Source organism: Argiope bruennichi, chromosome 7 (assembly GCF_947563725.1).
Source record: "Argiope bruennichi chromosome 7, qqArgBrue1.1, whole genome shotgun sequence".
NCBI lineage: Eukaryota > Metazoa > Arthropoda > Arachnida > Araneae > Araneidae > Argiope > Argiope bruennichi.
In genome coordinates this window covers 67,692,454-67,705,887 of record NC_079157.1, presented here as the reverse complement: position 1 = coordinate 67,705,887, position 13,434 = coordinate 67,692,454, and the positions used below count along the sequence as shown (strand labels likewise).

Genomic DNA, 13,434 nt, shown 5'->3' with positions numbered 1-13,434 from the left:
GCATTGCATTCCTGACATAATAATAAAACAAATGAGCGAAATCGAAAACTACTAATAAGTATCTTCATACCGTTCGCTATTTGGGACCTTTTTAATTTTGTTTTATTAATTGAATTTTACAGCTCCATGTAAAGTTTCCACAATTATTTCTTCATTTCATTTTCTTTTAGAATAAGTAGGAAATATTATTTCGATTTCACTGTAAAATATTATTTTTATTCGCAGTCATCTTAATACCCTAACATCTATTCATTCATTAATATAATTCAAATGTAAATTCAAAATTGCGTTGCCATTTAGAACCTTTGTATAACATTGAAATATGATTGTTATTTTAATTTAAACTCATTTACCTTTGACTTTTCTGGTTCTGTTTGTAGAAACTGGATTAGACGAAATTCCTGCTTTGACCTTTTTTATTCACATGGAAAACGCACATTTATTAATGTCTAAAAAATTTAGCAGTTATTAATAAATGTAGAAACTAACGCTCTTTGTCCGATTTTGTTTTAATATTTGAATTCATGTTTAGTTTAATGGTGCTTAACTTTTGACTTAAAAATTGTTGAACTTCGTACTCGAACGTCTACACTTCAATTATCTGCCCTGAGAGTATCAATTTTGACGTCGACTGAAACTACTTGGAAAGTTAATAAACGTGTAGGGTTAATGAACGTTTAGGGTGAGAGTTTTTTTAGATTGTAAGAACGAAAATAAACTTCCCACTATTTCCAAACGGGTCAGTATACACGGAAATATAAATCACCTTGTTGTCCGCCACTTCCTGGTCCTTGTTGTCCAGCTCCAGGTCCATATCCTCCAGCTGCTGCTGCGGCGGCGGCTGCACTTGGTCCATAAGGTCCTTGACCACCAGGTCCTTGTTGTCCACCACTTCCTGGTCCTTGACTTCCAGGTCCTTGTTGTCCAGCTCCAGGTCCATAGCCTCCAGCGGCTGCTGCTGCGGCGGCTGCACTTGGTCCATAAGGTCCTTGACCACCTGGTCCTTGTTGTCCACCACTTCCTGGTCCTTGACTTCCAGGTCCCTGTTGTCCTGCTCCTGGTCCATATCCTCCTACTGCTGCTGCGGCGGCGGCTGCTCCTGGTCCGTATGGTCCTTGTCCACCAGGTCCTTGTTGTCCACCACTTCCTGGTCCTTGACTTCCAGGTCCTTGTTGTCCAGCTCCAGGTCCATAGCCTCCAGTGGCTGCTGCTGCGGCGGCTGCACTTGGTCCATAAGGTCCTTGACCACCTGGTCCTTGTTGTCCACCACTTCCTGGTCCTTGACTTCCAGGTCCTTGTTGTCCTGCTCCGGGTCCGTATGGTCCTTGTCCACCAGGTCCTTGGGATCCGGGTCCTTGTTGTCCGGCTCCACCTGGGCCTTGTTGTCCAGCTCCTGGTCCATATCCTCCAGCGGCTGCTGCTGCGGCGGCTGCTGCACCTGGTCCGTATGGTCCTTGACCGCCAGGACCTTGTTGGCCGGCACCTCCTGGCCCTTGCTGTCCAGATCCGTATGGTCCTTGGCCTCCTGGACCTTTATCAAATTTTGAGATAGATTTTTAATTCTCTATTTTAAAACTGATGCAATAAAAGAAGCGCATATTATTTAAAAGCTATTATTCACTATTTTTAGAAATTAGAATTAATAATTCAGATTGATAATTTCATATAATTTTTCTAGTTAATAGCATATTTGAGTATGGAATCGAATATGGAAGCATTTCTTTCTTTCACAATAGAAAACGCCTCAATGTACGTTGGATTTTTTTCGGTACTTTATATGAAAAACCTTTGTCCAATTTTCCATGTTCAAATCCTTCATTAAGCATTATACGGAAATCACTATCTGTAGAATAATTAGGAAAATTTAACCTTTGGTTTCTTTTCGTTTTTAAAATGAAAAATGCATATTATTCGAAATAAAGGAAAAATGAACATACACGATTTCTGCTATTTATGTGTGTGACACTTTGGATTCATCTGGAATAATTTCATGGAGATCTTATAATTATGCATAATTTGCATATTATAATGCATTTTCTAGAACATTTTATGTAGAAATATCCTGTTAATATATATGGAGTGTTTATCAGTCAAGTTATGAATAAAAACGAATGACTTAATTAAGATATCCTCTTTAAGATAAGTTTTCATTCAAATACCTTTCTGAAAGAGCATTCGGTAAAGAGGTATATATTATAAATAATAATCCCGGAAAAAATATTGGTATCCTAATTATTTTAACAAAGCCATAATTAAGAATCTATCAGAACCAAAGGGACTATATATCATTTGAAGGTTATTTCAATTTCAAAGATATTTTCTCCGAATTTAATATCGATACATGAAATACAAGATATCTTCTTCAGAATTAAAAATTTTATATTATACGGTAAATATGTTTCCTTAAAACTTAGTTCCGTCCATATCGTATAAAATACGAACGAGTATTTGGAAATGTAGTCTTAGTAAATTATATATTTTGGTCAAAAATTGTATGAATTACAGAAATTTCATTTAAATAGTAATATATATCTATATATTCAAATTTTATTAGCATTGCATTCCTGACATAATAATAAAACAAATGAGCGAAATCGAAAACTACTAATAAGTATCTTCATACCGTTCGCTATTTGGGACCTTTTTAATTTTGTTTTATTAATTGAATTTTACAGCTCCATGTAAAGTTTCCACAATTATTTCTTCATTTCATTTTCTTTTAGAATAAGTAGGAAATATTATTTCGATTTCACTGTAAAATATTATTTTTATTCGCAGTCATCTTAATACCCTAACATCTATTCATTCATTAATATAATTCAAATGTAAATTCAAAATTGCGTTGCCATTTAGAACCTTTGTATAACATTGAAATATGATTGTTATTTTAATTTAAACTCATTTACCTTTGACTTTTCTGGTTCTGTTTGTAGAAACTGGATTAGACGAAATTCCTGCTTTGACCTTTTTTATTCACATGGAAAACGCACATTTATTAATGTCTAAAAAATTTAGCAGTTATTAATAAATGTAGAAACTAACGCTCTTTGTCCGATTTTGTTTTAATATTTGAATTCATGTTTAGTTTAATGGTGCTTAACTTTTGACTTAAAAATTGTTGAACTTCGTACTCGAACGTCTACACTTCAATTATCTGCCCTGAGAGTGTCAATTTTGACGTCGACTGAAACTACTTGGAAAGTTAATAAACGTGTAGGGTTAATGAACGTTCAGGGTGAGAGTTTTTTTAGATTGTAAGAACGAAAATAAACTTCCCACTATTTCCAAACGGGTCAGTATACACGGAAATATAAATCACCTTGTTGTCCGCCACTTCCTGGTCCTTGTTGTCCAGCTCCAGGTCCATATCCTCCAGCTGCTGCTGCGGCGGCGGCTGCACTTGGTCCATAAGGTCCTTGACCACCAGGTCCTTGTTGTCCACCACTTCCTGGTCCTTGACTTCCAGGTCCTTGTTGTCCAGTTCCAGGTCCATAGCCTCCAGCGGCTGCTGCTGCGGCGGCTGCACTTGGTCCATAAGGTCCTTGACCACCTGGTCCTTGTTGTCCACCACTTCCTGGTCCTTGACTTCCAGGTCCCTGTTGTCCTGCTCCTGGTCCATATCCTCCTACTGCTGCTGCTGCGGCGGCTGCTCCTGGTCCGTATGGTCCTTGTCCACCAGGTCCTTGTTGTCCACCACTTCCTGGTCCTTGACTTCCAGGTCCTTGTTGTCCAGCTCCAGGTCCATAGCCTCCAGCGGCTGCTGCTGCGGCGGCTGCACTTGGTCCATAAGGTCCTTGACCACCAGGTCCTTGTTGTCCACCACTTCCTGGTCTTTGACCACCTGGTCCTTGTTGTCCACCACTTCCTGGTCCTTGACTTCCAGGTCCTTGTTGTCCTGCTCCGGGTCCGTATGGTCCTTGTCCACCAGGTCCTTGGGATCCGGGTCCTTGTTGTCCGGCTCCACCTGGGCCTTGTTGTCCAGCTCCTGGTCCATATCCTCCAGCGGCTGCTGCTGCGGCGGCTGCTGCACCTGGTCCGTATGGTCCTTGACCGCCAGGACCTTGTTGGCCGGCACCTCCTGGCCCTTGCTGTCCAGATCCGTATGGTCCTTGGCCTCCTGGACCTTTATCAAATTTTGAGATAGATTTTTAATTCTCTATTTTAAAACTGATGCAATAAAAGAAGCGCATATTATTTAAAAGCTATTATTCACTATTTTTCGAAATTAGAATTAATAATTCAGATTGATAATTTCATATAATTTTTCTAGTTAATAGCATATTTGAGTATGGAATCGAATATGGAAGCATTTCTTTCTTTCACAATAGAAAACGCCTCAATGTACGTTGGATTTTTTTCGGTACTTTATATGAAAAACCTTTGTCCAATTTTCCATGTTCAAATCCTTCATTAAGCATTATACGGAAATCACTATCTGTAGAATAATTAGGAAAATTTAACCTTTGTTTTCTTTTCGTTTTTAAAATGAAAAATGCATATTATTCGAAATAAAGGAAAAATGAACATACACGATTTCTGCTATTTATGTGTGTGACACTTTGGATTCATCTGGAATAATTTCATAGAGATTTTATAATTATGCATAATTTGCATATTATAATGCATTTTCTAGAACATTTTATGTAGAAATATCCTGTTAATATATATGGAGTGTTTATCAGTCAAGTTATGAATAAAAACGAATGACTTAATTAAGATATCCTCTTTAAGATAAGTTTTCATTCAAATACCTTTCTTAAAGAGCATTCGGTAAAGAGGTATATATTATAAATAATAATCCCGGAAAAAATATTGGTATCCTAATTATTTTAACAAAGCGATAATTAAGAATATATCAGAACCAAAGGGACTATATATCATTTGAAGGTTATTTCAATTTCAAAGATATTTTCTCCGAATTTAATATCGATACATGAAATACAAGATATCTACTTCAGAATTAAAAATTTTATATTATACGGTAAATATGTTTCCTTAAAACTTAGTTCCGTCCATATCGTATAAAATACGAACGAGTATTTGGAAATGTAGTCTTAGTAAATTATATATTTTGGTCAAAAATTGTATGAATTACAGAAATTTCATTTAAATAGTAATATATATCTATATATTCAAATTTTATTAGCATTGCATTCCTGACATAATAATAAAACAAATGAGCGAAATCGAAAACTACTAATAAGTATCTTCATACCGTTCGCTATTTGGGACCTTTTTAATTTTGTTTTATTAATTGAATTTTACAGCTCCATGTAAAGTTTCCACAATTATTTCTTCATTTCATTTTCTTTTAGAATAAGTAGGAAATATTATTTCGATTTCACTGTAAAATATTATTTTTATTCGCAGTCATCTTAATACCCTAACAACTATTCATTCATTAATATAATTCAAATGTAAATTCAAAATTGCGTTGCCATTTAGAACCTTTGTATAACATTGAAATATGATTGTTATTTTAATTTAAACTCATTTACCTTTGACTTTTCTGGTTCTGTTTGTAGAAACTGGATTAGACGAAATTCCTGCTTTGACCTTTTTTATTCACATGGAAAACGCACATTTATTAATGTCTAAAAAATTTAGCAGTTATTAATAAATGTAGAAACTAACGCTCTTTGTCCGATTTTGTTTTAATATTTGAATTCATGTTTAGTTTAATGGTGCTTAACTTTTGACTTAAAAATTGTTGAACTTCGTACTCGAACGTCTACACTTCAATTATCTGCCCTGAGAGTGTCAATTTTGACGTCGACTGAAACTACTTGGAAAGTTAATAAACGTGTAGGGTTAATGAACGTTTAGGGTGAGAGTTTTTTTAGATTGTAAGAACGAAAATAAACTTCCCACTATTTCCAAACGGGTCAGTATACACGGAAATATAAATCACCTTGTTGTCCGCCACTTCCTGGTCCTTGTTGTCCAGCTCCAGGTCCATATCCTCCAGCTGCTGCTGCGGCGGCGGCTGCACTTGGTCCATAAGGTCCTTGACCACCAGGTCCTTGTTGTCCACCACTTCCTGGTCCTTGACTTCCAGGTCCTTGTTGTCCAGCTCCAGGTCCATAGCCTCCAGCGGCTGCTGCTGCGGCGGCTGCACTTGGTCCATAAGGTCCTTGACCACCTGGTCCTTGTTGTCCACCACTTCCTGGTCCTTGACTTCCAGGTCCCTGTTGTCCTGCTCCTGGTCCATATCCTCCTACTGCTGCTGCTGCGGCGGCTGCTCCTGGTCCGTATGGTCCTTGTCCACCAGGTCCTTGTTGTCCACCACTTCCTGGTCCTTGACTTCCAGGTCCTTGTTGTCCAGCTCCAGGTCCATAGCCTCCAGCGGCTGCTGCTGCGGCGGCTGCACTTGGTCCATAAGGTCCTTGACCACCAGGTCCTTGTTGTCCACCACTTCCTGGTCCTTGACTTCCAGGTCCTTGTTGTCCAGCTCCAGGTCCATAGCCTCCAGCGGCTGCTGCTGCGGCGGCTGCACTTGGTCCATAAGGTCCTTGACCACCTGGTCCTTGTTGTCCACCACTTCCTGGTCCTTGACTTCCAGGTCCTTGTTGTCCACCACTTCCTGGTCCTTGACTTCCAGGTCCTTGTTGTCCAGCTCCAGGTCCATAGCCTCCAGCGGCTGCTGCTGCGGCGGCTGCACTTGGTCCATAAGGTCCTTGACCACCTGGTCCTTGTTGTCCACCACTTCCTGGTCCTTGACTTCCAGGTCCTTGTTGTCGAGCTCCAGGTCCATAGCCTCCAGCGGCTGCTGCTGCGGCGGCTGCACTTGGTCCATAAGGTCCTTGACCACCTGGTCCTTGTTGTCCACCACTTCCTGGTCCTTGACTTCCAGGTCCTTGTTGTCCTGCTCCGGGTCCGTATGGTCCTTGTCCACCAGGTCCTTGGGATCCGGGTCCTTGTTGTCCGGCTCCACCTGGGCCTTGTTGTCCAGCTCCTGGTCCATATCCTCCAGCGGCTGCTGCTGCGGCGGCTGCTGCACCTGGTCCGTATGGTCCTTGACCGCCAGGACCTTGTTGGCCGGCACCTCCTGGCCCTTGCTGTCCAGATCCGTATGGTCCTTGGCCTCCTGGACCTTTATCAAATTTTGAGATAGATTTTTAATTCTCTATTTTAAAACTGATGCAATAAAAGAAGCGCATATTATTTAAAAGCTATTATTCACTATTTTTAGAAATTAGAATTAATAATTCAGATTGATAATTTCATATAATTTTTCTAGTTAATAGCATATTTGAGTATGGAATCGAATATGGAAGCATTTCTTTCTTTCACAATAGAAAACGCCTCAATGTACGTTGGATTTTTTTCGGTACTTTATATGAAAAACCTTTGTCCAATTTTCCATGTTCAAATCCTTCATTAAGCATTATACGGAAATCACTATCTGTAGAATAATTAGGAAAATTTAACCTTTGTTTTCTTTTCGTTTTTAAAATGAAAAATGCATATTATTCGAAATAAAGGAAAAAGGAACATACACGATTTCTGCTATTTATGTGTGTGACACTTTGGATTCATCTGGAATAATTTCATAGAGATCTTATAATTATGCATAATTTGCATATTATAATGCATTTTCTAGAACATTTTATGTAGAAATATCCTGTTAATATATATGTAGTGTTTATCAGTCAAGTTATGAATAAAAACGAATGACTTAATTAAGATATAATCCTTAAGATAATTTTTCATTCAAATACCTTTCTTAAAGAGCATTCGGTAAAGAGGTATATATTATTAAATAATAATCCCGGAAAAAATATTGGTATCCTAATTATTTTAACAAAGCGATAATTAAGAATATATCAGAACCAAAGGGACTATATATCATTTGAAGGTTATTTCAATTTCAAAGATATTTTCTCCGAATTTAATATCGATACATGAAATACAAGATATCTACTTCAGAATTAAAAATTTTATATTATACGGTAAATATGTTTCCTTAAAACTTAGTTCCGTCCATATCGTATAAAATACGAACGAGTATTTGGAAATGTAGTCTTAGTAAATTATATATTTTGGTCAAAAATTGTATGAATTACAGAAATTTCATTTAAATAGTGATATATATCTATATATTCAAATTTTATTAGCATTGCATTCCTGACATAATAATAAAACAAATGAGCGAAATCGAAAACTACTAATAAGTATCTTCATACCGTTCGCTATTTGGGACCTTTTTAATTTTGTTTTATTAATTGAATTTTACAGCTCCATGTAAAGTTTCCACAATTATTTCTTCATTTCATTTTCTTTTAGAATAAGTAGGAAATATTATTTCGATTTCACTGTAAAATATTATTTTTATTCGCAGTCATCTTAATACCCTAACATCTATTCATTCATTAATATAATTCAAATGTAAATTCAAAATTGCGTTGCCATTTAGAACCTTTGTATAACATTGAAATATGATTGTTATTTTAATTTAAACTCATTTACCTTTGACTTTTCTGGTTCTGTTTGTAGAAACTGGATTAGACGAAATTCCTGCTTTGACCTTTTTTATTCACATGGAAAACGCACATTTATTAATGTCTAAAAAATTTAGCAGTTATTAATAAATGTAGAAACTAACGCTCTTTGTCCGATTTTGTTTTAATATTTGAATTCATGTTTAGTTTAATGGTGCTTAACTTTTGACTTAAAAATTGTTGAACTTCGTACTCGAACGTCTACACTTCAATTATCTGCCCTGAGAGTGTCAATTTTGACGTCGACTGAAACTACTTGGAAAGTTAATAAACGTGTAGGGTTAATGAACGTTTAGGGTGAGAGTTTCTTTAGATGGTAAGAACGAAAATAAACTTCCCACTATTTCCAAACGGGTCAGTATACACGGAAATATAAATCACCTTGTTGTCCGCCACTTCCTGGTCCTTGTTGTCCAGCTCCAGGTCCATATCCTCCAGCTGCTGCTGCTGCGGCGGCTGCACTTGGTCCATAAGGTCCTTGACCACCTGGTCCTTGTTGTCCACCACTTCCTGGTCCTTGACTTCCAGGTCCCTGTTGTCCTGCTCCTGGTCCATATCCTCCTACTGCTGCTGCTGCGGCGGCTGCTCCTGGTCCGTATGGTCCTTGTCCACCAGGTCCTTGTTGTCCACCACGTCCTGGTCCTTGACTTCCAGGTCCTTGTTGTCCACCACTTCCTGGTCCTTGACTTCCAGGTCCTTGTTGTCCAGCTCCAGGTCCATAGCCTCCAGCGGCTGCTGCTGCGGCGGCTGCACTTGGTCCATAAGGTCCTTGACCACCAGGTCCTTGTTGTCCACCACTTCCTGGTCCTTGACTTCCAGGTCCTTGTTGTCCACCACTTCCTGGTCCTTGACTTCCAGGTCCTTGTTGTCCAGCTCCAGGTCCATAGCCTCCAGCGGCGGCTGCTGCACTTGGTCCATAAGGTACTTGACCACCTGGTCCTTGTTGTCCACCACTTCCTGGTCCTTGTTGTCCTGCTCCGGGTCCGTATGGTCCTTGTCCACCAGGTCCTTGGGATCCGGGTCCTTGTTGTCCGGCTCCACCTGGGCCTTGTTGTCCAGCTCCTGGCCCATATCCTCCAGTGGCTGCTGCTGCGGCGGCTGCTGCACCTGGTCCGTATGGTCCTTGACCGCCAGGACCTTTGTTGCCGGCACCTCCTGGCCCTTGCTGTCCAGATCCGTATGGTCCTTGGCCTCCTGGACCTTTATCAAATTTTGAGATAAATTTTTAATTCTCTATTTTAAAACTGATGCAATAAAAGAAGCGCATATTATTTAAAAGCTATTATTCACTATTTTTAGAAATTAGAATTAATAATTCAGATTGATAATTTCATATAATTTTTCTAGTTAATAGCATATTTGAGTATGGAATCGAATATGGAAGCATTTCTTTCTTTCACAATAGAAAACGCTTCAATGTACGTTGGATTTTTTTCGGTACATTATATGAAAAACCTTTGTCCAATTTTCCATGTTCAAATCCTTCATTAAGCATTATACGGAAATCACTATCTGTAGAATAATTAGGAAAATTTAACCTTTGTTTTCTTTTCGTTTTTAAAATGAAAAATGCATATTATTCGAAATAAAGGAAAAATGAACATACACGATTTCTGCTATTTATGTGTGTGACACTTTGGATTCATCTGGAATAATTTCATAGAGATCTTATAATTATGCATAATTTGCATATTATAATGCATTTTCTAGAACATTTTATGTAGAAATATCCTGTTAATATATATGGAGTGTTTATCAGTCACGTTATGAATAAAAACGAATGACTTAATTAAGATATCCTCCTTAAGATAAGTTTTCATTCAAATACCTTTCTTAAAGAGCATTCGGTAAAGAGGTATATATTATAAATAATAATCCCGGAAAAAATATTGGTATCCTAATTATTTTAACAAAGCGATAATTAAGAATCTATCAGAACCAAAGGGACTATATATCATTTGAAGGTTATTTCAATTTCAAAGATATTTTCTCCGAATTTAATATCGATACATGAAATACAAGATATCTTCTTCAGAATTAAAAATTTTATATTATACGGTAAATATGTTTCCTTAAAACTTAGTTCCGTCCATATCGTATAAAATACGAACGAGTATTTGGAAATGTAATCTTAGTAAATTATATATTTTGGTCAAAAATTGTATGAATTACAGAAATTTCATTTAAATAGTAATATATATCTATATATTCAAATTTTATTAGCATTGCATTCCTGACATAATAATAAAACAAATGAGCGAAATCGAAAACTACTAATAAGTATCTTCATACCTTTCGCTATTTGGGACCTTTTTAATTTTGTTTTATTAATTGAATTTTACAGCTCCATGTAAAGTTTCCACAATTATTTCTTCATTTCATTTTCTTTTAGAATAAGTAGGAAATATTATTTCGATTTCACTGTAAAATATTATTTTTATTCGCAGTCATCTTAATACCCTAACATCTATTCATTCATTAATATAATTCAAATGTAAATTCAAAATTGCGTTGCCATTTAGAACCTTTGTATAACATTGAAATATGATTGTTATTTTAATTTAAACTCATTTACCTTTGACTTTTCTGGTTCTGTTTGTAGAAACTGGATTAGACGAAATTCCTGCTTTGACCTTTTTTATTCACATGGAAAACGCACATTTATTAATGTCTAAAAAATTTAGCAGTTATTAATAAATGTAGAAACTAACGCTCTTTGTCCGATTTTGTTTTAATATTTGAATTCATGTTTAGTTTAATGGTGCTTAACTTTTGACTTAAAAATTGTTGAACTTCGTACTCGAACGTCTACACTTCAATTATCTGCCCTGAGAGTGTCAATTTTGACGTCGACTGAAACTACTTGGAAAGTTAATAAACGTGTAGGGTTAATGAACGTTTAGGGTGAGAGTTTCTTTAGATGGTAAGAACGAAAATAAACTTCCCACTATTTCCAAACGGGTCAGTATACACGGAAATATAAATCACCTTGTTGTCCGCCACTTCCTGGTCCTTGTTGTCCAGCTCCAGGTCCATATCCTCCAGCTGCTGCTGCTGCGGCGGCGGCACTTGGTCCATAAGGTCCTTGACCACCAGGTCCTTGTTGTCCACCACTTCCTGGTCCTTGACTTCCAGGTCCTTGTTGTCCAGCTCCAGGTCCATAGCCTCCAGCTGCTGCTGCTGCGGCGGCTGCACTTGGTCCATAAGGTCCTTGACCACCTGGTCCTTGTTGTCCACCACTTCCTGGTCCTTGACTTCCAGGTCCCTGTTGTCCTGCTCCTGGTCCATATCCTCCTACTGCTGCTGCTGCGGCGGCTGCTCCTGGTCCGTATGGTCCTTGTCCACCAGGTCCTTGTTGTCCACCACTTCCTGGTCCTTGACTTCCAGGTCCTTGTTGTCCAGCTCCAGGTCCATAGCCTCCAGCGGCTGCTGCTGCGGCGGCTGCACTTGGTCCATAAGGTCCTTGACCACCAGGTCCTTGTTGTCCACCACTTCCTGGTCCTTGACTTCCAGGTCCTTGTTGTCCACCACTTCCTGGTCCTTGACTTCCAGGTCCTTGTTGTCCAGCTCCAGGTCCATAGCCTCCAGCGGCTGCTGCTGCGGCGGCTGCACTTGGTCCATAAGGTCCTTGACCACCTGGTCCTTGTTGTCCACCACTTCCTGGTCCTTGACTTCCAGGTCCTTGTTGTCCTGCTCCGGGTCCGTATGGTCCTTGTCCACCAGGTCCTTGGGATCCGGGTCCTTGTTGTCCGGCTCCACCTGGGCCTTGTTGTCCAGCTCCTGGTCCATATCCTCCTACTGCTGCTGCTGCGGCGGCTGCTCCTGGTCCGTATGGTCCTTGTCCACCAGGTCCTTGTTGTCCACCACTTCCTGGTACTTGACTTCCAGGTCCTTGTTGTCCAGCTCCAGGTCCATAGCCTCCAGCGGCTGCTGCTGCGGCGGCTGCACTTGGTCCATAAGGTCCTTGACCACCAGGTCCTTGTTGTCCACCACTTCCTGGTCCTTGACTTCCAGGTCCTTGTTGTCCACCACTTCCTGGTCCTTGACTTCCAGGTCCTTGTTGTCCAGCTCCAGGTCCATAGCCTCCAGCGGCTGCTGCTGCGGCGGCTGCACTTGGTCCATAAGGTCCTTGACCACCTGGTCCTTGTTGTCCACCACTTCCTGGTCCTTGACTTCCAGGTCCTTGTTGTCCTGCTCCGGGTCCGTATGGTCCTTGTCCACCAGGTCCTTGGGATCCGGGTCCTTGTTGTCCGGCTCCACCTGGGCCTTGTTGTCCAGCTCCTGGTCCATATCCTCCAGCGGCTGCTGCTGCGGCGGCTGCTGCACCTGGTCCGTATGGTCCTTGACCGCCAGGACCTTGTTGGCCGGCACCTCCTGGCCCTTGCTGTCCAGATCCGTATGGTCCTTGGCCTCCTGGACCTTTATCAAATTTTGAGATAGATTTTTAATTCTCTATTTTAAAACTGATGCAATAAAAGAAGCGCATATTATTTAAAAGCTATTATTCACTATTTTTAGAAATTAGAATTAATAATTCAGATTGATAATTTCATATAATTTTTCTAGTTAATAGCATATTTGAGTATGGAATCGAATATGGAAGCATTTCTTTCTTTCACAATAGAAAACGCCTCAATGTACGTTGGATTTTTTTCGGTACTTTATATGAAAAACCTTTGTCCAATTTTCCATGTTCAAATCCTTCATTAAGCATTATACGGAAATCACTATCTGTAGAATAATTAGGAAAATTTAACCTTTGTTTTCTTTTCGTTTTTAAAATGAAAAATGCATATTATTCGAAATAAAGGAAAAATGAACATACACGATTTCTGCTATTTATGTGTGTGACACTTTGGATTCATCTGGAATAATTTCATAGAGATCTTATAATTATGCATAATTTGCATATTATAATGCATTTTCTAGAACA

The 13,434-nt window shown here is 39.1% G+C and overlaps 1 protein-coding gene across 1 annotated transcript in view; it reads right to left on the bottom strand.

Annotated features, from left to right (window-relative positions):
- Positions 1–13,215, bottom strand: part of LOC129975413 (spidroin-1-like) — a 30,605-nt gene extending 17,390 nt beyond the window's left edge. The window contains exons 1-16 of the mRNA XM_056088476.1: positions 13,176–13,215; positions 12,828–12,920; positions 12,675–12,782; positions 12,174–12,281; positions 11,757–11,822; positions 9,390–9,701; positions 9,024–9,089; positions 7,001–7,093; positions 6,848–6,955; positions 6,179–6,244; positions 4,031–4,123; positions 3,878–3,985; positions 3,587–3,652; positions 1,439–1,531; positions 1,286–1,393; positions 1,034–1,129 (exon numbers count right to left, since the gene is read on the bottom strand). Coding sequence (XP_055944451.1) covers positions 1,034–1,129; positions 1,286–1,393; positions 1,439–1,531; positions 3,587–3,652; positions 3,878–3,985; positions 4,031–4,123; positions 6,179–6,244; positions 6,848–6,955; positions 7,001–7,093; positions 9,024–9,089; positions 9,390–9,701; positions 11,757–11,822; positions 12,174–12,281; positions 12,675–12,782; positions 12,828–12,920; positions 13,176–13,215 — 1,624 coding nt within the window. The remainder of the gene's footprint in view (positions 1–1,033; positions 1,130–1,285; positions 1,394–1,438; positions 1,532–3,586; positions 3,653–3,877; positions 3,986–4,030; positions 4,124–6,178; positions 6,245–6,847; positions 6,956–7,000; positions 7,094–9,023; positions 9,090–9,389; positions 9,702–11,756; positions 11,823–12,173; positions 12,282–12,674; positions 12,783–12,827; positions 12,921–13,175) is intronic.
- Positions 13,216–13,434: the final 219 nt, after the last annotated feature.